The following is a 27,302-nucleotide window of genomic DNA, read 5'->3' on the forward strand; positions in this document are numbered from 1 at the left end:
AAGTTTGGAGCAGGGAGGAGCATTGATGGGAACACCCATCACGGGCTCATCGCTTCCTTCCATGCCCACAACAATCCTGTAACTAGGTGTCCAAAGGCCCATTCTGTAAAGCAGTTCAATGAGGCTCAGAAAAGTTAATTCGCTCCACCAAGGCCCCAGGAGCTTGAGGAGCATGGCAGGAAGACGGAGAGCCCTTCTGGGTGCCCTGTGTCCCTGTAGACAAGCAGAGTGGTCTGTAGGGAAGGATTAGACCGGATGGGACCCACCCAAGCCACCCCCCACTTTGGTCAAATGGGAGTTAGGGCAGGGGCACAAAAGTCAAGGTCTTACCAGTGTTTTGGTCAAAGCCCGGAGCAGGAACAGGGTCCCCTGAGAGCTGCTCACTCAGCCAGGATGCTCTAGGACCCTCCCTGCCCACACGAGGATACCCACGTACAGCAAACAGCCCCTCTGAGCACGCCCTCTGTTCACTAGCAGCTGGCAGGACAGCCAAGGAATGGACGTGCTATCATACCACCGCTGCGCACAGGCTCCCTCACTGCAAAGCTCCTGGGGTGGCCCAGAACACATGAGTGAGGCCACCCTATCCTGCGGGGGGGGTGTGGCTGGGGGGGTCCTGCCCTGCGGCCTGGAGAAGAGCATGCAGGTCTCAGCCCACAGACAGCTAAAGGGAAGGAGAGCCCATGCAGGGCTCATAACCACTTCAGCTGCACTCTCATCTGGATCCTTTTTCTCACCCCTAATTTTAGGCTGGGTTCTGAAGTCTTTTAACCTCCTGGGGAGCTCTCACTTCCTCCTAGCCCCACTGATGGACACCACTCTACCCACCTGTGGTGTGGGAGGCTCCACCTTCCGCTTCTTCTTTTGGTTCTGCTTATTGGTCCTGGGATAGACCATGAGCATCTCTAGCCATCTGGGGAGAGAAGAGGAGAGATCAGATCCCGGCGCTCAGGACTTGGGAACCGTACTGCGTGGTCTAGGCACCAGGCCAATGTTTTCTACTTGAGGGTGCCCATCCAGTGGCCAGGCCTCTGGGCAGCGGAGCAGGGCAGAGCATGAGCGTGACCCAGACTGGAGCCTGCCACTGCTGGGGACGTGCCGACAGTGCAGCCCAGGACAAGCACAGGCTGTGCTGGGACCAGGCCCAGATGCTGACCCCACAATGACCACAGTGTAGGTGGAGACGGCCCTGTGACCGGCCCTAGATGAGCAGAGCACATCACGGTTTCCATCACTGACCCTATCGTTGGGTTTAGACTTGGCTTTAAAACTGTCCTCCCATGGCAGATTTGGCTGAGGCACAGATGGGCTGCTACTGAGCAGCATTTAGAGCTCTAGAGGCAGGAAACCAGCGGCTGTGCTACCAAAGTTCTCTGCGACAGGTCACCTACAGGGGCTGAGCAGCTGACCTCCTGGAATCATTCACTCACCTCTGGGCCCGACCTGCACCCTGAGGGCTCTGGGCACCTTGGCTTTGGGGAAGGCCCAGCAGAGCTGCCCAGGGACCCACTCCAAGGCCCACAAGTTGGAAAGTCCCCTCTGGACCAGGAGCAGGGAAGGCAGTGGGCAAGGATGGTAAGAGCAGCGGCTGAAGGCAGGAGGCTTGATACAGATCTGGCTCTGCTACTTTCTAACCATGACCTTGGGGGATACTTTCTAACCACGACCTTTGGGGCTCCCCGTGCCTCTGGGCTTCAGTCTCCTCCTCTCTGAATGCAGTGGGCAGATTAGGCCATAACACGTCCACTGCTTGCCTCACTGGAGCTTCCTTAACATCTGCAAGGGTTGGACGAGGGGGACAGGAGGGGCTGGTGGTGAAGGGTGCTCTCTCCAGAGGGAAAGGTACCGCAGGAGACTCTGGCCCCACTCTTCCCTGACCCTGAGGGTCTGTACTGGGCCTGCTGCCACCCCGGGCCCAGAGCGGTGGCAGAGCCGCTGTGTGAGAGAGAGCCTGCCCCACCAGAACCAGCCCTCGAGCCGGAGTCAGGAAGGAGAGGTCCCGTCTTTAGCACTCCGAGGTGCTTCTTTAATCGGGGGCAGAGGGAGGGAAGTTGGTCACGGTCGGTGACCTTCTAGAGCAGCCTCAGGAGGGTATGCTGGTTTTGCTGTTGAGAGCTGGGAACTGGGGAAGTGGGCTTGGGCGTGGGGAATCACAGCATCTGGGGTGAGCGCAGCTCAGCTTCGAGCAAGTCGTTCTATATTTGCTGAGAGCTTGAATAACTGCGGGCACACGGAGACCCGAGGCACAAGCCCTGTGGGTCACTCCTCTGCAGGCTGGCCCCGAGGCAAGAGAAGAGGCATGACTGTGTCTACAAGGCCAGCAGATGAGCAGACTCTCAGCGCCTCACTCACATAATCTGAGGAACTCACACACGTGTGGGCTTAAAAGACGTGCTTTCCAGCCTGCCACAGGGGCTGACATTCCTTGGGCACCCCGGGAAGCTGTGTCTGCCGAAGACCCCTCTTAGAGCTTTACTTAGGAGATGAAGAAAGACTGCTGCACAAAGTCCCCTCACCCTCCAGGGCCCCAGGAGCACAGGGGCATGACAGACAGGTGCAGGCGGCCCAGCTGCTGTCAACGGGCGACACGAGCAAGCAGGCAAACTGGCGAGCCCACAGGATGGGGCCTCAAGGGAAGAGGTTCGTGCCACGGTGGCACTGTTGACTGACCAAAGCTCGGTGAGCTCCTGCGCCAGCCTGAAGAGGGCCGCAGACTCGGGGCGGGCTGAGGCTGGCCCCGACAGATGATGGAATGTGTCCCCTGCACTGGGGTTTCTTACAGAAGCTCAGCAAGAAGCATGTAATGTCCTTCAGATGTGTCGCCATGTAAAAGACACCAAGGGAAGAGAGGCGAGGGGCGAATATGGACACGGGACCGGTGGTAGAAGTGAGTGCCGGGGCACAGTAGGCTGGGTTCCCCAACTCTGAGGGCAGAGGCAGGATGAGTGAAACAGGGGGGCAGAACTGCGAGGCAGGAACACAGAGAAGGGGGGAAGATCAGGCCCAGCTCAGCTGGAGTCCCCACCCCACCCCACCCACTCCTGCTTACATCCCACCTCCTCTGAAAGACCTGTGCTAAGTTGTGCCCCAAACATCCTGAAGGCCCGTCCTGGCACAAGAGAGTGGGAAAGAGAATCACCAACTCTCTCCATCCAGCTCTGGAAGAGATGCCTCAGGCGGCTCAGAAGCCTCTGTTCAGAGAAGACCCCAGAAGGAAATCTGGATGGACTGTCTCTAACTACCTCTGCTCTAAGTCAGCCCAGAGGAAATCCGTACCTCATTAGGGAGCTGGGTCTCAGGGTCTAAGGGCCCACAGGTGAGATTATCTGGCAAAGGAACTGTGCCAGGTGGTGAGGACGCCAAGGGAGGCATGCGTCCAAAGGTGAGAGGCAGAGGAAGGAGAGGAGATGGAGGCAGAAGTCTGTCCCCGGAGCACACTACCCGACATGACTCCGTAAAGGAGGCCTAGTGTACCAGTGGGTGGTGAGGACCAAGAAGCGCTGCTGGGGGCCAGGGACAGGTTGCCATGGGGCAAACCCTGCCTGGTGGGGAGGGATGAGCTAGGCCCATCCCCAGGATGAGGACAGGGGAAAGCTCTGCGTATGCCTCTGAGCCACTGCATAAACCTGGATGGCCCAGCCAACATGCGGGACCCAGAGAACACACACATCTGGCCAATGACCAATGATCTTGTCTACTCAATGACCTTGTCTACTCAAGCTGCATGGGAATGGCAGTCCCCCGTCCCTGTATTTGCAGTGTCCTTAGGAGAGGGGATCAGGACAGGCAGTCCCCTGGCTTGTGGTAGGTGCCTGATGGTAGGATTTGGGCCACCTGGCAGAGGCTGCATCAGCTGTCAATTTCCTCATGCCATGTAGCACACGACATCAATGACCTGGGTCCCCTGGCTCACACATGCCCCAGCCTGTCCTGGGGACCCAGGACACCCCTTCTCATACCTCATACTAATCAGGATCCTCCACTGGACCTAGCTCCGCAGGGGAGGGCTAGGTATCCCCCGAGGAATCCCGCGGGGCAGTGGCACCTCAGTGAAGGCTGTCTGTCTGCCAGACAGGGCTACAGCAGCAGGTGTGAGCCAGGAAGAGCGAGTGGTTCTCCGCTGTCCCCTGTGCCTCTAGACTGCCCTTGGTCAGGGTTCTTGCATTTCCAGAGCTTCAGGCTCCCAACTATAAAATGAGGGCTCTGTAAAAGTCCTCTCTCTGTATATTTTTTTTAAAAAAATTTTTAAACTAATCTCCACATCCAGTATGGGGCTCAAGCCCACGTGCCCGAAATCAAGAGTCCTATGCTTTTCTGATTCAGCTGGCCAGGCTCCCTGATCCTCTACACTCCTAAACCATATGGTTCTAGAATTAAGAACAGGGAGAGGGAGAGGCCAAGTGGACCTGTCGTTTGCCCCTAGGAGTTAGAAATGCAAACCATCTCTCCAAGCACGAAGGACTCAGGCTCAGCTGGCAGGCCCAGCAGAGGGTCCACTGGTCACTCTGCAGTGCAACTCTGGCCCTCGGCTCCAGCCCCGCACAGTGTGGATTTAAACTTCTGAACTCAGCAAAACCTGGGGACCTTCTGACCACTGTTCTCACTTCCTCATACAGCAGCCTTGGCCTGAGATCCTGAAGCTCAGCCAGTGCTCAGAGTTTTTTTACTTGTTGAAACCAAAAGGCATCAGCTTCTAGTTCCCTCCACTCTGCACTACAATAATCAGCACAGGATCCCTAACTGCCCACCCCGACCACACCCCAATTCACTTTCTCTCAAAGCTTTCTCAGCCTTAAAGGACCAATGGGATTCTCCAAGATCCAACGCCCAAGCTCCTGGCCAGGCATGCTGAGCCTGCTCACTGTGCATGTACTGTGGGGTTAGGTTGCACAGACCTGGTAACATGCACCCCAGGGGTACAGACTCCTGGAAGGCACATACTGTATGAGCTCAGAAGCAATGAGCTCTGCTCACCTGGACTGTCAGCTACCTGAAAACCCGGGTCCACTTCCACCTTCCATGGCTCCCCCTAAGCTTCTGACCAGGGCAAGGCCAGGGCAGTGGTGTGACTCAGGGACTGTCTATTCTTTCCACCTGGACAAAGAAGCCAGGGTCTATAGCGGCACTGGAGTGACTGCTGTGTGTAGACCCCGAGGCCGAGCAATGAGACACAGCCCTCCACCCTCAAGGACCTACTGCCTGCTAAAGGAGGCCAGATATGCACCCAGACAATCTGCATCTTTCATAAAGCCAGCTGATGGTGTCAAGTGCCTCACGGGGGCAGGTTTCCTGCAAGAGCAGATGCTCAGGCTGAAGGATGGAGGAATCATGCCCAACTGAAGGCAGGGTGGGAGGGAAGGCACAGAGCTGGTGGGGGTGAGGCTGGAGGGCTGGGAAGGGGCCTCCTGGGGCCAACCAAGGAACTTGCACTTCACTCCCACGTGATGGGGCTTCAGGCAGGAGAGAGGCAAGGTCAGGTGTGCTCTGGGGACTGAAACCCTCGTGGTCGAGTGACATATGGGTGGAGGGTTGAGAATGTTGGTGGTGAGACCAATGAGAGGCTGAAGGAAGCTGCCGCAGCCCTGGAGGTGGGGCAGCGCCAGCAGGAGGCCCCCGGGGAAGTGGGACATGAGGAGAGTATGAGCACACTGGGATGACGCAAAGACACGTGCAGGGTGAGGCCAGTTTCTGGTGTGGTGACCGGGTACATGGTGGCGGTGTGAAGACAGAGGGGACTCAGAAGAGGGGACACTCGTGGGGAAGAAAGTGATGGCAATCTTGCCAAATTTGTGCCAGAGCGAACTGGCCCGAGAACCTGCTGGTACGCAGAGGTACCGGGGCAGACTCACCCGCTGATGATCTCCTTGGTTTCCGCCCGGATGAAATGTTCCTTCTCAGGGGTCAGAATGCACAGGGAGAACTTCTGGCCTGTCCGGCTCTCCCCATCCACCACGTCTGTGCACTGGTTCATGTTGATGGTGCCCTGAGGCAGGGTTGTAGGCTGCAAGAAGAAGATGGGGCAGGGGGTCATGCAGAGACCAGCACTCATGGGTCAGAGTAGGGCAGCATGGGCTGTCCCTACACCCCCAGGCCCTCCCGGCCCTCTGGCAGCTGTGTGGATCCCCAGTTACGACAGGGGCACAGGGTGGTGCTGTGCCTCGTCCCCACCCTCATGGCCCCACTTCTGTCCTAGCCGTCCCAGAGAGGAGAGGTGACAGGCCTGCTCTTCTCAGAGGACATCCAGCTGGACATTCCCTCCTAGCGGGAGAACAAGACCCCAGCTAGCAGCGGGGGAAGGGAGAGAGGCAGGAAGGGGACAGCTCCATAACGACAGCTGGAAGGACAGAGGCAGCCAAGAGTCTGGTCTCCCAGGGGTTACAGCTCCGAAAGAGCAGTGAGAAAAAGATCCAGAGGAGGTGGTTCCAAAATAGCAAGGTTATTTTTAGAGGCAGAGAGGGAGCCGGAGAGAAGCCACATCCTGGAAGGCGGGCTGCGGGGCTGGCAGGCTGGAGCCACAGTTATCAGAGATGCTGTAGAGGCAGGCCGAGCCCACTCAGGGCAGGTAACCCCCTGCCACCTGGCGGGACTGCCCGGCCAATGCCGGAACAGCGAATAAAAACTTTTTCTTTTTCTGACACTGTTAGACACTGAAATGAGGAAAAGGACACCAAGAACAAGCAAAGAAGGCATTTAAAGGTTCCTGCTGGGGTGGGGTCAGCAAGGAGGACGTTCCTGGAGGATCTGTTAGCCCTGCGCCCTCTGGCCTCTCACCTTCCCCGCAAACAGGGAGGCACTTGTGGGAGGGAAGTGAGGCACCAGGGCTGTCACCATCCCAAGGGCAAAGAGCTCCTGGCCTGGAGTCAGGCACGGCACTACCTTAATGCCCCGTTCTGGTGGCTCTCACAGCAGGGGAAGCCTTGGCCAGGACCCCTGGTGGTGTGGTCGATGAGGAGGGGAGGCTGCCCCCACTTCCCAGGCAGCTGCCAGCTTCTCTACTGAGCAGCCCCCAAGGACTCGGCACTTCCTGAGCTGGGTCCCTGACAAGGCGGCAGGGGAAGAAATAGCCATGGTGGCCAGCTGGTGGCTGCTTAATCAGGTGCCTCCCTCCTAAGGCTCTGAGGTAGGTCCTAGCCCTGCCCCGCTGCAAGCTCCCTGTTGGCAGGACATGGGGAAGAGGCCTGCTCTACAGGTCAGGATGCTGGGTTCACCACACTCACCATGAGTGTGAATGCCAAGCTCAGGCCAACTCAAACCGCTACCAGAAACCCTTCTTCATCTGCCAAACGAAAGGAAGCAGGAAGCTCCCGGACCCCTCCAGCTGGAGTGCATATGAGCTTCCTGGTACTTTCCAGGCCAGCCCACCAGCATCTCTGATGCACTGCTGCCTCCCTCCTCAAGCCCTGGTGCCCAACTACAGAAGCTGGACCAGAGGAGCACTGAGTGCCAGAGCCCTCACCCAGCATGGCTGCCGGCTTTCTGGTCTGCAGGAAGGGGAAGAAGTAAGGTTCCCAGCTCCCAAAACCCTTTCCTTATGGACCCTCTGGGCGCAGCTCAGAATGGAGGTAGCAGGGCAGGCGAGCCAGCCACCAGAGAACAGGGAGGCCTCTGACTTCAGCTGGGGCCAGGGGAGAGACCTGAGTCCCACTTCTGAGGGTAGGCCACACGCATGCTAGGATGCTCTTCCTCAGGAAAGCAGCCTTGGAGGGTCTCTCCTGAAGAGTCCTTAAGCTGGGAAAGGGGGTTTGTTGGGTTATCCTGCAACCAACCAAGGCGGTTCGTCAGGAGCAGTGAACAAGGGGGTAGGCCTGGGACCCACCCACTGGTCTTCTGGCTGGGGAGACCCATGAGCATGTAGAAGAGAAGCTGAGCCCCTCTCCCCAGATGAGTGCTGCTCCCACAGCTTCAAGAGCGCACCCCTCCAACCCAGGGCAGGGCCTGCACAGTCCTCCTAGGCTTCCCCACCTCCTTGTTTCCAGTTCCAGTCCTTCCACTCTTCAGAATTTCTAATCCCAGGCCTTCTCTGCATCATGCCACTGCCCCATCTGAACCCTCTTTGGGCGAACTAGGGGCCGTGGCCTCTGCTCTCTCAGCTCAGCCTCCCCACGCAGAAGCACACGCTCCCTGTTGGTACCGACAAGGCTCACGGATTCTCTGGGGTGGGTCCTCTCGTACATGAAACAGGGACACTGATGCTGCGGGTCGCTGTGAGGATTAGGGCCATGAGCAGGAGCACAGAGCCCAGAGCGGGAGAGGGGAGGGCAGGGGAGCTTTTCCAAGGTGACTTTTCCTCCTTTGTCCTTGATGGCCCACCCAATGCTTGGATTCATGGGTGTCACAGGTGCCAGTGTATACCCACCTGTGACACAGGGATGCATGGATGCGATAAGTTATCTGTGCCAGTACTTTATAAACTATCGCATACACACAGGTAAGCTAAACAGGGACAATAAAACATGCCAACAGAAATTCTAATACTTTCTTCTCCCTTTCCACTCTCTAGTGGGCCATCTGAAGGCACGTACTCATCTTTAGAAACTACCGTTCCAGGGCTCGGTGGTCATGAAACTGCTCGCCATCCCCTTGTGGACAGTCACTGGGTTTGCTGGACACGTGGCCATAAGCTAGTGATGAGATTTCCCAGTTAGCCCTGCAGTGGAAGGCGGTCATGGGACCTAGTTACGAACCGTGCCCTTAGACTTCCGACAACCTCTCTGAGCCTCAGTTGTTTACATATACAAAATGAGTTCTCTACCTCCTTCCAGAAGAGCCTTCAGAGGTGTCAATCAAAGGCAAAGACATAACAAGCTACAGCTGCAGGAAATGCAGGAAAATTTATTTACTACCTATGTGTCTCGTGATTACAACCTCTCTCATGCTTCCTTAAACACTACTCACGAGGTGGGCAATATCTAATCCTGTCGCATACAGGGAAGAGGGAGGAGAGTCAACAGTCATCAGAAAAGAAGGGAGAACCGAAAAACTGACCCTGGCTGGCCCTTGGCAGGCGCTGTGGAAATAGTTCCTCCTGAGTCTCAATGGTGCCACCTGCCGTGAAGCGGCTCACTGTCCCAGGTGGGTACCGAAGGCCAGGCCCCGGGCCAGTGCGTCCTCTCACAGACGACTTCCACGCCCCTCTGACGCTGTCTGTACCGCCACCCCCATCTGCCCCTTCACTAGTCTGCTCTCAACCAAAGCTCCTGCACCCAGAGCTCAGGTGCTTCAACCAAGGGCCTCCAGAGAGCTCCCCATCTCAGGGCAAGGGCAGGTCATACCCGTCCACATTCTCAGCACGGAGGAGAGAAAAGATCCTTGACAACCCATCTCCGAGCTGGCCAACCCCTCTGCTTGAAGAGCAAGGGCAGATATCTAGGCTGCAACCCAAATCCAGCCAGAGGGCCCCCCTCGCCCCCATGCCATCCGCAGAGACCCAGCTCCATCCGACAAGCTCCCTGCTCTCATTCCGCACCTCCGGCTGTGAGGAATCCAGGCCTCCTTCTAGGCTGAGCGGCACCCAGTTTTGCTCGATTTCAAAAAAGGGATGGCTGCAGGCCACTGAGCTCAGCTGTGTTGCCAAGTTATAGGTTAACTCTTTAGCCAGCAATGTCACCAGATGGCCCTCTAGCCATCTGAGGGTTTCCAGTCCTCTTCTGGTCTCCACACAACACCAGCTAAGATGGCAGAGCTGTGGCAGTGTCAACGAATCCCCAGGCCGGAGACCACGTAAGCATGAAGTGACCAAGCCAGAGGACTAAGACAAGGGCCTCTCTCCGGGGATGTAACGACATCCTGCTGAGAACCCAGCCCTCCTGGGTTCTCTGCCCAATGGCCCACAAAAGGCCAAGGGAACCTCTGCCCACTGCAGTTGGGCATTTGTCAGAGGCTTGCTTTGAAAGATCCTCCCACAGCAGCCTTAACCCCTGGAGACCCTCCACCCCCATCCCTGGCCCAAGCAGGTGCACTTTGGGGAGAACAGGTAGCCTCCACTTCTTGTTGGATCCTAGAAGTTTGGAAGGTAAGCTTCTGTCAGAGAGAAAGAAGAGGAGAGTAGGACAGAAGTACAAAGAGGGACCATTTAGAACTACAGGTGGGGACCCTTTCCTCCAGGAAGCTGTGCTTATACAACCAGAGGTCAGGTAAAACTTGGATAGAATGGCCCACTTCTCCATTCAGAAAGGAAAACAGAGACCCACAGAAACAAAGGCTTTTGCCCAGGGCGAGGAAGTGCTCACAGAATTTCAAGGTCAAAAGTGCCTTTGAAGGTGAAGGCCAACCCAGCACACTGCAGGTCCTGTAACAGTTCATGTATTTCAAACCTATCTGTCCACGACTGACTGAGAACCACACATTTCACGCTGGGAAGAACAGGTGTGGGCATGCACACACACAGAATGAAAAATCAGGGATCAAGACTTTTCCCACCTGTCCTGTACTCTGTATTATTGCTCCATCACACTCCCCACGACCCACTTAAGGAACAGGACAAGCAGTGCTACTTGGTGACAGCGGTCAGCCAGCACCTCTGCACACTGCCGGAAGTAGGCGTGAATACTCTCCCCGTAGGACAAAAAGACTCTCCTTGCAGGAGGAGCCACTGCAGCAAGAGTAAACCCAACTATCTTCTAGGGTCAGCCAGGGTCCTGGATAAGAACGTACAGGTTCATCCTGATGACGGCTTCAGGAGGAAGGCACTGTGATGGCTTGTAAGTGGGGCCCAGAGGGATAAAGGGCCCTGGAACCCACTGGGTCACCCAGGACAAGTGTGGCCCAGGGTTACTGCAGAACCTGTCGGCTGGCAGGATCAGACATGGCCTAGACAGGAACATGAGTTCCCCTGCCCTCCCCAGAGAGGGGGGAAAGCAGCTCCCATAAGCTCCTGCACAGAGGCTGGCCGGGGAGCCACACCAGAGGCTTGGTTAGGCCACCTGAGCCAGGTCCAGGGAAAGCCCACATATATCCTTTCTTGGGGATTAAAGGAGGTCAGACTGGAATTTTCTGTGGAAGGAAGATGTCCCATGGGGAGCTTCGCTGAGTACTGCACCCCATCTCAGGCGCCCCTGGAACCCCATGCCCTGAGAGGAACATGTGCTGGTCAGGACCACAGAGACTGTCTCTGGCTCTTCCTGCTACTACCAAATTGCTCAGAGTCCTGACTCGAACGAATCATGAGTCCCTCTCGCAAGAGGTGGACACCAAATGCCATCCAGGTGTAGAATAGGCCACCTGATGCTCCACCTTCCAAGGCCACAGTTCTCCCTAGCACGCAGCTCTCTTTAGATGGATAGCCTCAAAGTCCAAGTTCTCAGAGAAAACTGGAAAGACTCATGGAAAAGGAGTCTTGAGACATAGCCACGAAACCACCCTGAATCAGAGAGCAAAAGCCCCCACTGGCCCCTCTGGCAGCTCAGAGAAGGCTTCCCCCAATCTCAGCCAGAGGCCTCAGGGCAGCGGGGACGGACGAGGAGCTGCTGGTGCCCACCAGGCCGAACTGCTTTCCTCCCGTTGCCTGCATGGCCAGAAGCCAGTGAAGTTCCCTGGCCAGGCGTGTGGCCAGCCTCCCCTGGATCCTGCAGTCCTCGTGGCTTACCGGCCATCCCCCACACTGGAGCTGCCAGCCACACACAGCAGCCCCGAGGCCGGGGTGCACATGCAGCCTCGCTGCCCGGCCTCGGATACCAGGTCTGTCTGTGCCTGGGATCTCACACGGCTGCCTCTGCAGGAAGCAGTGACTCTGCACCTCTTCCTGCCCTTCAAGACTCTAGCATGAACCCTAACTGCTGCAACTCTGCCCGCAGGAGGAGGCTGGGCCAGCCATGCTGGGGGCTAGGGCGTGGAGAACTTATCAGCTGTGGACCCATCACCCTGGGACTGGGGAACCAAACATGACCGTGCTCCCAGGCCCTTCTTCCCCACAAAGGCTCAAGAATCTAATGTAGCCTCTGGGCTTTACGTTTCCAGTGCCTAGGAGCCAAGAAGAGCACCACCCTCAGAACAGAATCCTAGCTCTGCCAATCACCATGAAAGTCACTTTGGGCAAGCTGCAAAGTTTAAGCTTCAGCTTCCACAAGTGTAAAATGGGATTAACAATATCCTTTATTTCAAATGCAAAATGGAGCAGCTGCTCTGGACAGCAGTCGAGATTCTCAACAAGTTAAACATGGACTTACCATATGACTCAGCAGTTCTGCTCCTAAGTTTACGCCCCAAAGAACTGAAAACAGGTTTCTGAACAAAACATACACAAATGTTCATAGCAGCACTATTCACAACAGCCAAAAGGTAGAAACAGCCTAAATGACTATCAGTGGATGCACGGATGGGGCACCTTGGTGGCTCAGGCGGCAGAGCATGCAACTCTTGGTTTTGGCTCAGGTTGTGATCTCAGGGTCATGGGACTGAGCTCAGCGTTGGGCTCCATCACTCAGCGGGGAGCTTGCTTCAAATTGCCTCCACCTCCCCCTCTCTCTGCACTCACACTCTCGAGCTCTCTAAAATAAATTTAAAAAAAAAATGTCAAAAACAAAAACAAAAGAACAAAATGTCTAGCCATACAATAGAATGGTATTCAGCCATAAGAAGAAACACCGGCACTCCAATGTAGATGAAAACATACGCTAAGTGAAAGAAGCCAGAGACAAAAGGACAAACATTGTATGATTTAGTTTTGATGAAATATCCAAAATAGGCAAATTCACAGAGACAGAAAGCAGATTAATGGTTGCTAGGGGATGAGTGGGGGAGTGGGGAATGAGGAGTGACTGCTTAATGGGTATGAGATTTCTGTTCGGAATGATGAGAAAGTTCTGGAACTAGAAAGTGGTAATGGCTGCAAAACATTACAAACGTACTAAATGCCACTGAACTGTATGCTTTAAAGTGGTTAATACAGTAGTTTTTTTGTTATGTGCATTTTACCACAATAAAAGAAATCCCTCACCTCACAGAGCTTCCACGAGACTAGAGAGGATACTGTTCAGATGAAGTGAGGGCTCCGGGTTGGCACAAAACCCAGGCTGCTTCCCCTGCTGTTTCTCAGTGCACACACACACACACACACACACACACACACACACACTCCCCAACAAGCAAGGGGGTGGTGGTAAGAAGACAATTTATTCAATACATTTTCTCTGAATGCGTTCCACAAGGAAAAGGGAAGAAGGCATTAGGCACATCTGTCTCCTACATGGAGACAGAGAAGAGGCCAGCAGGGTGAAGACACAGAACTGGCCTGGCTGGACTGGAGGGAGCTCTAGGTACCATGGGCCATCCTCTCCCTGAGAAATGAGGCAAATGCCCACACTGGAGGCCAGCAGCTGGCCCAAGATGGCCACCAGGAGGCTCTTGAAAATGACAGGCCTAACCGAGGGCAGCAAGACAGCTCATATTTATTCTCTGTGTGTCCCGGTCCCTATCTCAATGTCCTGGGGTGCTCGCCCTTCTCTGGAGCACCAGACACTTCACCTGTACTGCGGGCAGCCTTCCTCCCCATCCACTCCCAGGCACGGGCAGGCCCATGTCTGAGTGTCGTAACCACATCTTTCCTACTGCCCACTGTACAGTCAGCCCACTGCCCACTGGTCCAAATCAAGTCAGGGAGATGGGAGTCTCAGACCTGCGATGTGCTCTGGAGTAGGTATGGAAGGAGCATCTGGCATCCAGTGGTAAGGTCTGTGGCTTCTCCTCTCCCAGGCATGGCACTCAGTTCCTCAGCACTGTTCAGCAGTTAGAACCCGGGGCAAGGTGGGCCCCCTGTGGTTGCCAGTACTGGCTCCAGAACCTTTCATGAGAATGAACATGGCCATGCCTTAGCTGCTCCCCCAGGCTCAAGCCCAAGCTCCCTGCCCTGTGTTTGAGGCTCTCAAGAGCCCCTTCCTACGGGCCTAGGTGACCCATGGAGAAACAGGCCAGCTTCCTTCAGAGTCATCTCCTGCCAGAAATGTCTGCCTCACATCCTTTACCTCCTGGATGCTCACCCTGTCCTCTCTGAAGAGAAGAGCCCTACATGTAGCCCTGAGTCCACGTATGGGTCTGCCCATCTGTTCTCCATGCTAACTGGTGAGGTCCTCAATAAAATGAATTTGATTTTCCTCTATATGTCTACGCTGGCCCGGCTTTAGCACGTATTTTTGAACAATATATGAAACAAACCAACCACTCTAAATGTATACTGCAGATTCACTGTATAAACATTATGCTTTGGGGGCACCTGGGTGGCTCAGTGGATTAGGCCACTGCCTTCGACTCGGGTCATGATCTCAGGGTCCTGGGATCGAGCCCCGCATCGGGCTCTCTGCTCTGCAGGGAGCCTGCTTCCTCCTCTCTCTCTGTCTGCCTCTCTGCCTACTTGTGATCTCTCTCTCTCTCTGTCAAATAAATGAATAAAATCTTAAAAAAAAAAAAACATTATGCTTTGTTTATAAATATTTTAAAGCTCTACGTAACATAATAAATATCATAAATGTTTCACTTATAAGTTGGAATACCCAACCTTATAAGTGGATAGCAGGACGCTCCTGGTGCAGAGGTGAGACGGTAACAAATCCTCCACTGTCTGAAGGGCATGAGGGGGAGGAGCTGGCCTGAAGGAGAGGCAGGGCCCAGAAAGGGAACCTGACCTCCAGGGGCCCACAGTCTGTAAGTACGACTCCTGGGGCCAGGACTGTCGGAACCGGCAGGTGATCAAGTTGAAAGGCAAGAGGTGGGTGCAGCCATCCTGCATAAGTCTGTTTATAGGTAATGGCCAGAACAAGTACATGGATAGAGACAGATTAGTGGTTGCCGGGGACTGGGGGAAGATTAGGGGTGGATGGGTAAGGGGTACAGGGTTCCTTTGGCTGGTGTGGGGTAAGGGGAATGTTCTTAAAATTAGACCGTGGCGATGGCTGTATAGTCCTGTAACTACACTAAAAGAAAGCTACTTGTATACTTACAAACAAAACAAAACAAAACAAAACATGGCCCAGGTAGAGAAATAATCATGATGTGCGGCTGGCAGGGGAGGCGCTTCAATCCACTCGGACTCCTGTAGGAAGAACACGCACAGCCCACTGCCTCCAGCCCAGGCCCGAAGGGTGTTTGAGGCCTGTCCCTCTGCCCCGCATTTCAGACATGGAAGCCAAGGCCCAGACAGGCACAAGGACTGGAGCCCAGCTTTCCAAATCCTAACCTACCTCAGCACATGACCTTGACTGCAGCGGCTAGAGCCAACCAGCCCCAAAGAGCTAAAGTTCCATCTACCAGGCTCTGACAACATGTGTCATCGGCACAGAGGACAGGGCTGAGCACTTACTCTGTTGGGAGGTACCTCCTGCCAGCGGTGATACTCAATGAGCAGGTAGTCCCATCCCTAGGAGGTCCCCTTCTCAAAATTTAGCTCTGGCCCCATCCAGGAGTGGGGTGGGCTTTCTGAGGCATTCAGCAGAAAGGGGCCCACAGACAAGGGAACGTCTGCTAATCCCAAGCAGTACCGGGAACTGCTATGCTCAGGGCCATGGCCACAATAGGGCTGTAGCCCAGGAGCTGCAGAAGAGGAGAGGAGTTGCTGAGCCCAACGCAGTATGTGCAGGGGTGCTGTGGAAATGACCCACTCGAGGCTTTGTCAAGCAGCCAACCTCCCTGCCTTTGTGGGGCCTTGTTAGGGTTGGCTAAGCTTCTTTTTTTTTTTTTTTGAGGGAGAAAAGAATACAACAAGGACCTTTTTCACTTGCTGCCAATGCCAGGAAGTTCCTTCTCATACCTGCTGTGCCAGACGGGCCTGCTGGCTTGGGCCTCTGACTGTTCAGCAAAGAAGCACAGGCTCCCTCCAAGCAGTCAAGGGCCCTCAGCTCTCCTTGGGAAGACATCACCACTCGACCAGGGCTCACCTTACTCCAAAGACTGGGGGCAAGGGAACACAGGAAAGAACCCCTTTTCTCCTCACCCCACCAACCCACACAGCTGCAGGATTCCATAAGAATCAAGGGCCCACTATGTCATACATGACAATTAAAGTGTCAAAGACCTAAATGTAAGAGAAAAAAAATACACAATTCTTAGAAGACAGGGCCAACAGCTTTCTAACATTGGATTTGATATCATTTCTGGGATATGACACCAAAAGCACAGGCAACAAACTTCTGTGTGTTGAGGAACGCCTCGGTGGCTCAGTTGGTTAAGTGTCTGCCTTCGGCTCAGGTCATGATTCTGGGGTCCTGGGATCGAGCTGTATCCCTCCCCGTATCCAGCCCTGTATCCAGCTCCCCGCTCAGCGGGGAGCCTGCTTCTCCCTTTCCCTCTCCCTTGCTTATGTGCTCTCTCTCTCAAATAAATAAATAAAATCTTTAAAAAAAAACAACCCACAACTTCTGTGTGTCGAAGGACACTATCACAAGAGTGAAAAGGCAACCCACAGAATGGGAGAAAACAGTTGCAAATCACGATCTGATAAAGAATTAATGTGCAGAATAGATAAAGAACTCCTAAAACTCAAAGGCAAAAAAACCAATAAACGGCCTAAAGACTTAGACAGACATTTCTCCAAAGAAGATAAGCAAATGTCCAATAAGCACATGAAGAAATGTTTGACGCATCATTAGTTATTAAGGAAATGCAAACTAAATCCACAATGAGATACCATTTCACACCTGTAAGGATGGCTTTAATTTAAAAAAAAAAAGTGAAAATAACAAATGTTGGCAAGAAGAGGAGAAACTGAGATGCTGTGCACTGCTAGTGGGAAGATAAAACGGTAGAGCCACTGCGAGAAACAGTATAGCCACTGCGAGAAACAGTTTGGCAGGTCCTTGAAAAATTAAGCGCAGAACTACCATATCACACAGCAATCCCACATCTAAATGTATACCCAGAAGAACTAAAGCAGGGGATTCGAGGAGATGTTCGTACACGCATGCTCATTTTAGCATTATTCACAATAGCAAAAAGGCAGAAATAGCCCAAGTGTCCACTGATGCATGAACAGATAAACAAAATGTGGCATACACATACGAGAGACTATTATTCAGCCATAGAAAGGGATGAAGTTTGGATACACCGGGTATCATAGCTGAACTTAAAAACACTTTGTTAAGGACACAAAAGGACAAACATTAGTGTTTACCTGGTATGGAGTTTCGGTTCGGGAAGATGAAAGAGTTTTGGAGATGGGTGGTGGTGATGGTGAGGGTTGCACAAGCATGTGAATGCACTGAATGTCACCGAACTGGACACTGACAGGATAGTGTCGTGTTATATATACCTGCACACACACACACACACACGCATTCACACTCACAAAGAACCAACTGTCCAGGCCAACTTGGACTCCCATGTCGGGGAGTTGCCTTTCTAGGCAACCTGCACAGTAGAAACAGGGCAGCAGGCACAGGGAAATGCCTCCTGTGGGCTGACATGCTCCTGTGTGGAAGTGATCACATGAGCGATGGAGCCTGGCCAAGGCTAGCCCAGCTTACAGCGGCCGTGCGTGAGGTCCTCCCCAGCAGAGAAAAGAGGCCTTAGTGGGCACAGATCTCAACCACCCCCCACCAGCTTCCTATTCCTACCTCTCCCCATTTCCAATCCTCAGCTCAAGGGCAGGAGGGACCCCTCTCCCCGCAAAGCATGGGCCCCCAGAATCTTTTCTCCTATAGGGTATCAATACTTCACACCACAACTGGACCTGGACAATGTAAGAACTATTTTCCTGGAAGGTATGGTGACCTCAGGTACAAACTATGAACAAATGAGCACCTGTTACAGGTATGAGCCTTCTGACTTGAACAGGACTAGTCTGGTTTTGTACACTGGCCAAGTTTGGTGCAGAGCCAGCAAGCTGACTTCCTGAGCTACGGCCCTGGAAGTCAATCGATCTCCTTCCCCCAGCAACAGAGCCACTAAACCCTGCCTTCATAGTTTTGCCTTCTTGGTGTCCACCTGGCACCTGTGCCCCCTCTTCCTCCCCAGTTCTCGGCCAGTCTGCCTGCCTGCCTGCGCAAATGTCCCTTGTCTAGGCCCCTTCTCCCGGTAGGTCATACAGTCTTTGGGGGCCGACCTAGAAGACTCCTGTCTGACTCACACCTGGGACTGTGGACCCTGCCTAAGTTCTCGGGAACCAGAACCTACTTCAACTTTACACTTACAATCCCATCTACTGAGAGTGAAGGAAGTCTTCAAGGCCCTGCCTACGAGTCCATGTAATCACCTTATAAACTTGTGGGACAGATGTTTAGGTACAGAGGACAGGTATTTACTGAGCACCTACTGCATGGCAGGCACTGTGCTAGGGGGGTGCACCTCCCAAGAATCCTCTGACCCCAGACAAGTGAGGCAGGCAGAAGAAACGATGGCCCGGACTGGAATGCTGATGGTGTATGGGGTGAAGAGTGACTGACTGGGATATGCGGGAAAGACAGAGCCAGAAGGACTCAAGGTCTATGAGGCTGAGAACAAAGAGCCGCCAGGGATGACTCAGGGCTAGAACAGGTACTACAGAACTAGATTTTTTTCCTTCCTTCCTTCCTTCTTTCTGATGTGGGAAACAGAGGCAGAAGAAAAGTTATTAAATTTCCTTAACCTCTGACAAGTCCTTGAAACAGGCAGAGTGACGTTCCTCTAGAGACTCAACTGCCTCCACCTGAATACTCTGCTAAGGGCAAAAGGCAATCCTAGCCTGACCGCACGCCCCCCACCCAAGCAGGATCCTGTGGGTCTGCTTTAACATATAAAAATTCCTTTGGAAACTTCCTTTATCTCCAAACCCTCCAAGATACATGCTGGGGATCATCCCCAAGCATATGGCCCACCGATATATATTTGAAGAGTTTCATGACTAAGGTTTTATTTGACGGTAATAAATGACCTTTTCCCAACAACTGCTAGCCCCTCAAGGTCCTGGAAACCTTGCTTCCAAAATTCCTTAGAAACCTATGCCATCCCTGATCGCCTCCCATCTTATAACAGACCACTCCTCACAACCCCAGGGCAGCAGCTCTTTCTGTCCACAGGTCCTGTCCCCATGCTCTAATAAACCACCATTTTGCACCAAAGATGCCTTAAGAATTCATTCTTGGTCTTCGGCTCAGGACCTCACCCCACCAAACCTCATTTATATTCTAAAACTTCATTCATCCTTTCCTTTTCCTTTTCTCCTTCCTTCCTTCCTTTTGTGCTTGGCCTATATTCCAACTACCTTTTTTCTATTTCCCTGCCTTCACAGAAAACAGACCCTCCTAATAAGCTAATGCCACAAGTAATGAGACTCAGGCAGCCAGGATGAGAAGGCAAGTGGAGGTGTAGAGGCAGAGAGACAGCAGCCTGTTTAGACTGCGGGAGCTGGAAAGTTCTCTGGGAGACCACTAAGGGTGGCCGAGAGGACAGCCTGGCTGGAGCAGGGGTGTGGCAGGAAAGGGAAGAGGATGCACCCTCTTCACCTCAAAGGGGTGAAGGATGGAGCAGGAACACTGGCGGGGGGCAGAGTCTGAGGAATGAGGGAGGATGAAGGAAGGTGGCAATCAAGAAAAGAACTTGAACTCAGCTTTCCTCCTCTCAGGTTCAATGAAGACAGGAACAGTGACAGTCCCTGTCAACAGTCATGTCACTTCCCAACAGAAAGAGCTTCCTTCTGGGAAAGGATCATGTCCATCAGAGTGGAAGGCCTGAGACATTGGGTATCCAGCAGGTGACAAAGCAAGGCCCTGAGGGATCAGACGGCCCAAGGGCACTCAGGCAGCTGGGCAGAGCTGACCTCAGCCCCATGATGCCCAGGGCCACCAGGCGGCCTACTGGAGCCAAGGGATCCCAGATCCTCCCTTGTGGGTCAGGGCGGCCCAGGATTTGGCAGCTGACACAGAGCCCCAGCAGGCTACTCGGTCCTCCCATGACCCCTCTCAATCCCCACCTGCTCTGAAATGCCTCTCAAGGCAGCCCCAGCCACAGTCCAAGGAGGCCATCTTCCTCCAGAAGAAGGAGCAGAGAAGGTGGCTTGAGGATGGGGCTCACACAAGTCAGAACTTAACAAAGGCCAGAAATAAACAGAACTTGGTTCATAGGAGTGACAAGCAGTGGAGAGAAGGGCCCTAAATAGAGGCCTACAGAAGCCAACTGAAAGACCCAGGGCTGTGTAATCTAGAGAATGAGGGATGACTGAGGAGGGGATGGGGCTAATAGGGCCACCGTCTCCAAAAATCATTAGTTCAACAAACATGCACTGGACACCAGGCCCCGGGGGCAGACATGGCACCCACCACAGAGAGGGCAGCGCAAAATGGAGGCATTAAAACAGCCTGGAGGAAGCATGGCATGAGGAGGCCAGGACAAGGAAGTTTAATGTCTTGAAGGCTTCTTGTGGCACCAAGATCAGAACTGTCTGGCAAGCTCGTTATGGGAAGAGCCAGGCTCAGGCAACAGGAGCTGCGGACACGGAGTTCAGCTGGAGATGAGGAAGGGCATTTGCTAAGGCTCCTTCAATACATGAACATTTTGTCCCTGTAAATCTGAGGCTGGCATCATCTCCACTGGCATCACCTCCCCGGGGCAGGAAAGCAGGAGATAAGGAGTGAAGCACAGGGAAGGGATCAGGGGGAGCCTGGCAGCAAGGAGCTGGAGCACGGATCTGATCTCACAGCAAGACTGGGGCACAGTGGGGAAGCAGGAAGGTGAGAAAGCTGCAAGTCCTCCCTCCAAGTGCTGAGGGACCTGATGACAGAGGAGTCTGGCCTCAGTTCCCCTATTTTGGTCTGATGCCTTGGTTTAATCAGACAGAAGAGTCTAAAAGAGTCTTATCACTAAAACACAGCTAAGCCTGAGAAGGATGCCAGGCCTCCATGGTCATTCGCTCCCCACCGTCATCCGTCGCCACCACCACCAGGCCTCCCACTGCAGAGGCAGGGAACAGAGGTTCCTGGCTCAACACATGGCAAGGTGCCCAGGCCCACAGGGAGATGGAGGGAAGCCCTTGGTAACGCTGCAATTGTGACCCGAGCCCACCCACTGTCTAATTTCGCTCCCACCACCCCAGCCCCACTTGTTCTGTGCTGCACACCTGCCTGGGCTTCCTGGCCAGGGGCGGGTCTTCCTTTCCTTCAAGAGCAACCCACTGGCCTCTCATTTCGCAGCCTTCCCTGGCTTCCCAGTCTAGAGATATTTCCTCTTTCTCCAAGTTTCTATGGTACTTCTTGTATGTATGTATGTATGTATGTATGTTTGTATGTATGTATTTGAGAGAGGGAGAGGGAAAGAGAATCCCAAGCAGACTCCCTGCTGAGCACAGAGCCTAATGTGGGGCTTGATCTGATGACCCTGAAATCACAACCAGAAACAAAATCAAGAGTCAGATGCTTAACTGGCTGAGCCACCCAGGCGCCCCTCTACGGTACTTCATTTAACAAAATTTTTTAAAATAAACTTTTATTTCAGGATAGACTTAGATTTACAGAAAAGTTGAGAAGTTAGTACAAAGGGTTCCCACATATCCTTCACCCATTTTACCCTGTAATTAACGCCTCACACCAATGTGGTACATTTATCATTAATGAATCAACAGTGCTCTAGGATTTTTATTTTATTTTATTTATTTATTTGACAGAGAGAGAGATCACAAGGAGGCAGAGAGGCAGGCAGAGAGAGAGGAGGAAGCAGGCTCCCTGCGGAGCAGAGAGCCCGATGTGGGGCTCAATCCCAGGACCCTGGGATCATGACCTGAGCTGAAGTCAGAGGCCTTAACCCACAGAGCCACCCAGACGCTCCCAGTGCTCTAGGATATTAACTGAAGTCCCTACTTTATTCCAATTTCCTTTAGTCTCCTCGTAACATACTTCTTCTGTGCCAGGACCCCACATTACATTTAGTCATCAATCACCTTAGGCTCCTCTTGGCTGTCACACTTTCTCAGACTTGCCTTATTCATGATATCACTGGTCAGATATTTTGTGGAGTATCTCTACATTGGAATTTGGCATTTTTCTCCTGGTTCTACTGGGGCTCGGGGCTTGGGGGAGGAAGACCACGGAGGTGAAGCCCGCTCGACTTCCGTCCAATCCAGGGCACAGGACTACTCACTGTTGATGGCGACTGGGCACACCTGGCTGAGGTTGTGATCACTGGCTGCGCTCTGCACTCTAGAGTTGCTGCTTCCCCTGGGATAGGAGAGAAGTCTCTGTGCACAGCCGGCCCATAAGCAGTGGGGAGTTAGCTCCAGCTCCCTGAGCGGGGAGTCGCCACCCAAGTTATCTGGAATTCTTCTGCAAGGAGATTTTGTTTCTTCTCCTTTGTTTATTTCTTCAATCATTTACTTACATGGACTTGTGGGTATTTATTTTATATTCTGGATTATATTCCAACTCTGCATTATGTATTTTGTTGCTCCAATTATGTCTTCTGTTGTAGCTTCAGTCAGTGAGGAGGGCCTCCTCGGTCGGCTCCTGTATCTCTGACAGATCATGTCAGTGTGCACACAAGCACATTCTCCAAGTGCTCCCCTGACGCCTGGCACTAGAAGGTGCTCCAGGCCCAGCCTGTGTATTTCCGGCCAGGACCCAGAGCCAGCCACTTCTCCGAGCAGCCCGCTTAGGAGCTTAGAGAAGGTACTTAGAACCAAGACCCGGGTGCTAGGGATGCTCGCTGCTGCTGAGGCGTTGTGGCCTCCAGGCCTTCTGAGCCAACAGCACGGAAATGGAGACGCACAGAATCCGTCTGTGTCCACCCACTTACATCCACCCTTCCCTCTCCCTTTCTCTCTCTGTCTCTCCTTATACAACGCTATTAAACTCAGCATGCTGCTAGCTCTGCCTCTAATCCAGCACCACATGGATCGTGCTAGCTTCCCCCCCCCTTTTTTTTGCCTGGAAGCACCCACTCCAACACTGGCCCCACTGTCCACCGTCCAATTCCTAAATGTCCGGTCGCGGTGCATGTGCCCAGTAGTTCCAGAACTGCTAGCCAGTCCCCTACAGGAAAGAATGTCATCCACAGGAGCACAGTGCTCATGGGCACTCCCTTCTGCCTTTAGTCTTGTACATTCCGCTCATTCCCAGGGGCGCACACCTCCTTTCTTCACCACTGCCTGCAATCTATCCCCGTGAAGTGCCAGGGAGAGAGAGCCTGTCCGAGTTCCCCGCACACCCAAGAGCTCAGCAGGGAGGAGAAAAGACACTAGGTGAGCATGTTATGCCTGCTGTATGAGTTCTTGAGCCCTCTCTCCCAGGACATGTTAGATTAGGCGGGAAAGGAGAAGACCAAAGACAAAAGGGAATGAGGGGGGACTCAAGGCTCCCCTGGCGGAAGCGGCCCGTCAGGCCTGTGGGAGCTGTCTCTGGAGCCTTCCAGGGGCAGGTGGGCAGGAGCCACGAAGGAGGCGGAGGCTGGCACACAAGCAGGCAGGCAGGCGGACTAGAGCCTCGGTGGCCTTATATGGAGATTCCCACATCCCAGCTCCTAGCCTTCCACTCTGCCTTAGCTTGGGAGGAAGGGGGTGCTGCTGTCCCACGCAGTTGAGTTCCTACCTACAGGCCTGCCAGGTAGATCCCAGGTAAACAAGCTGCTGTTCATTGCAGCACCCCTGTAAGGCACTCTGCTGCCAGGAGCCGTGACAGCCCCCAGAGCCCTTCCGCAGCAGCTTCCCACTCACCCCTGGTGCTGCGGGGCAGAGCAGGGAGGAGAGGCTCTCCGGGACCACAGCCTCATCAGAAAGGCTAGAAAGAAGGCAAGTAGTCTTAAAGCGCAAGGTCTTAGAGCTTAAAGCAGTGGTTCTCCACTTCTGCTGAATCATGGAATCACCCGGGAAGATTTTTAAGTAGACGTTCCATATCCAGAGACACAGATTTAAATTTTCTGGGGGCGTCAGAGTTATTTAAAAAGTCCCCTGGTGCTCCTAACGTCCATGCAGAGTGGGGAACAACTGCCCCAAGGGGGGACCCGGATCCGCGTGGTGCCGCAGCAGGCTTGCTCTGCAGCTGGCTGGCTGGCTGGCCCGGGGCGGCCATCCAGCTGGATGAAGTCACTCACACAGCTTTTGGCCAGGCCCAAGAGGACCCGATGAAAGCAAAGACAGAGAGGGGGAGCAGAGACAAAACACAGCTGGGCAGAGCTTGCTGGTAGAGGAGGGAGGTGGGGACAGAGAGGGTAGAGACGAAGAGCAGATCCCACCAGAGATGTGATTTTATAAGGTGCCCAGCACCCAGTGCTCGGGACAGTACCCCGCAAAACCCTACCGGCTGCAATGAGGCAAGAAAATGCAACCCTCAGACACCCGGAGGGAATAGGGCAGGCAGGGGAGAATGGCAGTTTCCCTTCCAGTGACCCAGTGAGACCCCTGAGAAAATGGAGGTCATGCCAGGCAATGATGCCGCCTGTGAGGATGTGGGGGGTGGGGAAGGCAACCAGGGCCACAGCATTTCTGTGTGATGACAGGGGCAAAGCCCCGAAGAGCCCTGGCCATGGGAGGAGGTGCCGTGAAGACGGCAGTTCGGGAAGCAGACTCCTGCCTCCACAGCCCCTGCCCTGAGCTCTGGGCCCAGCTCCTTGGCCTCTGCTGTGTGCAAGCGTCGGCGGGAGCCCAGCACATGCAGGGGAGCTCACTGCCCACATCAGCGATATGCTGAACCGCAGGGCACCCATAAGCAGTGCACTCCCCCCCAAATACACACCCCTTCCACCAAGCATGCTGCCGAGCCCATGCAGCAAACAGGCCTGGGCCCACCACAGGGCTCAGCTTAACAAGACCAAGTCAAACTGAAAGCTCAGATTTTAAATTGCCCTTTGGGGAGAAGCTCTCACATTTACTTCAAGAATCCAAACGTGCCAGAGACAGAGAAACACAAGCTTGTCATGTATCAAGAATCACTGGGGCTCCCTGGCTGTCCAGGTTCTGGAAGACCAGGTGAGAAACGGGTATGGGGGTCACAAGAGGCGTCTGGCAGGACACCCTTGTGCTCTGGAGCATTATGCTCCGAGTCCACGAGAATACAGACCAGGCCAGAGCCACGGACCTCTGTGCCTCCCCTTCCTGCCAAGCACCGGTCTCCAGGCTTCCCGCAGGGCACCCGGGACAAACTGCTGAGGAACCTGCCAAGTGTCCACCGGCGGCAGTAGCCCGGGACTCAGGGCGCACGTGCTGCAGCTGGAGAAGGGAACCGGCCTCAGACCCAGGGCCCAGAAATCCCTCTAAGGACAGACTCTGTGCCCAAATGCCACAAAGGAGCAACCTGAACAGGGCCCAGTCCCGCCAGGGTTCCCCTGTCACCAGGAGGAGGGGGGGCCACCTGGAAGAAGCACCCTCTACTTCCCAGACCCACATGCTTCTCCTCAGTCTACAGAAAAACCACACCAGCACCAACACCCTCCCTCTTGGGGTAGGGAGCCTGGAGGACATCAAAACCTGACAGCCTTCTGGTTAGACTTCCAAATCACAGAAGCAGGAGCAAAGAAATAAGTAAATGGGGGGAAGATAGAACGCCTTCCGAGAGGAGAGGGCTTGACGTCAAGTCTCTCCTCAGCGTATCCTCCACTTTCAAAGATGGCAGCACCGCAGTGAAGGGACTTGGGAGGAGGAGATCCTCTGCAAGCGCCCGCCGAAGGCTCGCATCGACAAGGACGTCCTCACTCTGGAAGTTCTCTCTGGTCTCTTTCTTACTGACAACTGCCAAGCAATCTCAGAAACCCCCACTTCCTGGGGCTCTGCAGTGACAACAGTCATGTTTTAAGACCCATCTTCAAAATGTGCCATTCCCAGCCTGTTCTTCCCAGGCTGAGCAGACTTACGTACTGCTCAGTTACAGAGGCTTAGCCGCAATTCTCATGCACAAGTGGGGGCTTTTTTTTCATGACACTCATCAACCATAATGAACACCCAGCCGCTGAGACATGCTCATGACAGGGGCTGACACGTCTCCCCATGAAGAGCTCTCCCCCTGGGTCTGTCCAGCGGGCCTGGCAGAGCCTTCAACTGGTCAGAGGCACTGGGAAACTCAGGCGGCCAAGTCCTGGACCAACAGCAATCCTGTCGTGGGCCCTGTTTGGGCCCTGTGAGGCGTGTGGGTGGGCAGGGGGATGGCGATTTGTGAGGGTGGTCTCCAGAAGCATTCCTGGAAGAACAGCCCCATCTCAACTCTCTGGACACCACAGGCTTTCTCACAGCAGGCCCTCCGTGCTTCCCACTGCTGTCTGCTGTCCTCCAGCAGAGGCACTTCTGCAAGCTGACCACAAAGGGCCAAGAGGCAGAAATGCCCAGAAACGACCACAGGCTTGCTGGGAAGGACCCACAGAACGGGAATCAAATTTCCTTTCACTCATCAACCATTCAGTGGACTAGTAACTACTGAGTACCTCTGCTGTGTCAGCAGGGTTGAAGGGACACGACGGCCCAGAACAGCACCCCATAGACACTTACCCTGGAGGAGCTCCCCCAACCCATCTGGAGACGCCGCACATCCTGACTCAGGTGCTGGCTACACAGGTCTGCTTGCTTTTTGAGAACTCATCCAGCTGTACCTTGTGACAGATATGTAGGCTTTTCTGTATGTATGGTTTACTTCAGTAAAAGGTTTATTACAGACCTCCCTTTGGGGGAAAGATGTCTTATGTCATATACTGTCATTTAAAAAATTAAAGTGTAAAAAAAACAAAGACCAAAACCAAAAACAGAAAACCTACAGTGTATTAAAAAGGTCCTGCCCAGGTCACCGAGCATGGCCCCTTCTGGAGAACTGCATGGTTTCCAGAGGAACAAGGCCTGACTTGAAAGCATCTCCTCCTTACTGGACTTCAGATGGTCCAAAACAGCCTCTTTTGTGCCAGGGCCTCCAACAGAACTGCCACCACCAAGCAACCGACCCTCCCCTTCTGCCTCACGGGATGTGACTTGGAGGCAAAATCTGCCAATCCGGCCCTGGAGATGCATGTTTTCTCATCCCGAGGGCCTCACAAGGCCAGAGCAGTCCGGCCCCAGGAAGAGCAGCACTGGAATGGGGGCTTCCCACACAGTTTTAAGAGCAACCTGCCACAAAAATGGGCCATAGACAGTGACTGGCACCCCGGGGACTCGAGGCACGGCTGGCCCCACCATTGAGGGATGGTGGCAGAGGCCTCTGCAGAGCTGGCCCGGAGCCTGCAGGTGAAGCGGTCTAAGAGCGCCATCCAGCCCTCGCTCTGCTCCCTCCGACCATAAGGGCAGGCAAACCCACACTGTGGGCAGAAGACAGCGCTCCCCGGTCCTGGGGGAAAGTGAGGCCCATCTCAGGTTGCGCTGAACGAGATTAGTGTCCACTTGAGGATAAACAACAAAAGTCTATTTCTAGGCTTTTGTGTGAGGCTTATGTAACCCTCAAGTAGGGAAC

The 27,302-nt window shown here is 54.0% G+C and overlaps 1 protein-coding gene across 7 annotated transcripts in view; it reads right to left on the reverse strand.

The window, feature by feature from the left end:
* Positions 1-27,302, reverse strand: part of LOC123929077 (myosin phosphatase Rho interacting protein) — a 154,217-nt gene that overhangs the window by 66,321 nt on the left and 60,594 nt on the right. For all 7 annotated transcript variants that reach the window (XM_045984312.1, XM_045984311.1, XM_045984310.1 and 4 more), the window contains exons 4-5: positions 5,850-6,001; positions 829-913 (exon numbers count right to left, since the gene is read on the reverse strand). In XM_045984312.1, the coding sequence (XP_045840268.1) occupies positions 829-913; positions 5,850-6,001 (237 nt within the window). The remainder of the gene's footprint in view (positions 1-828; positions 914-5,849; positions 6,002-27,302) is intronic.

This window comes from Meles meles, chromosome 18, assembly GCF_922984935.1.
Source record: "Meles meles chromosome 18, mMelMel3.1 paternal haplotype, whole genome shotgun sequence".
Taxonomy (NCBI): domain Eukaryota; kingdom Metazoa; phylum Chordata; class Mammalia; order Carnivora; family Mustelidae; genus Meles; species Meles meles.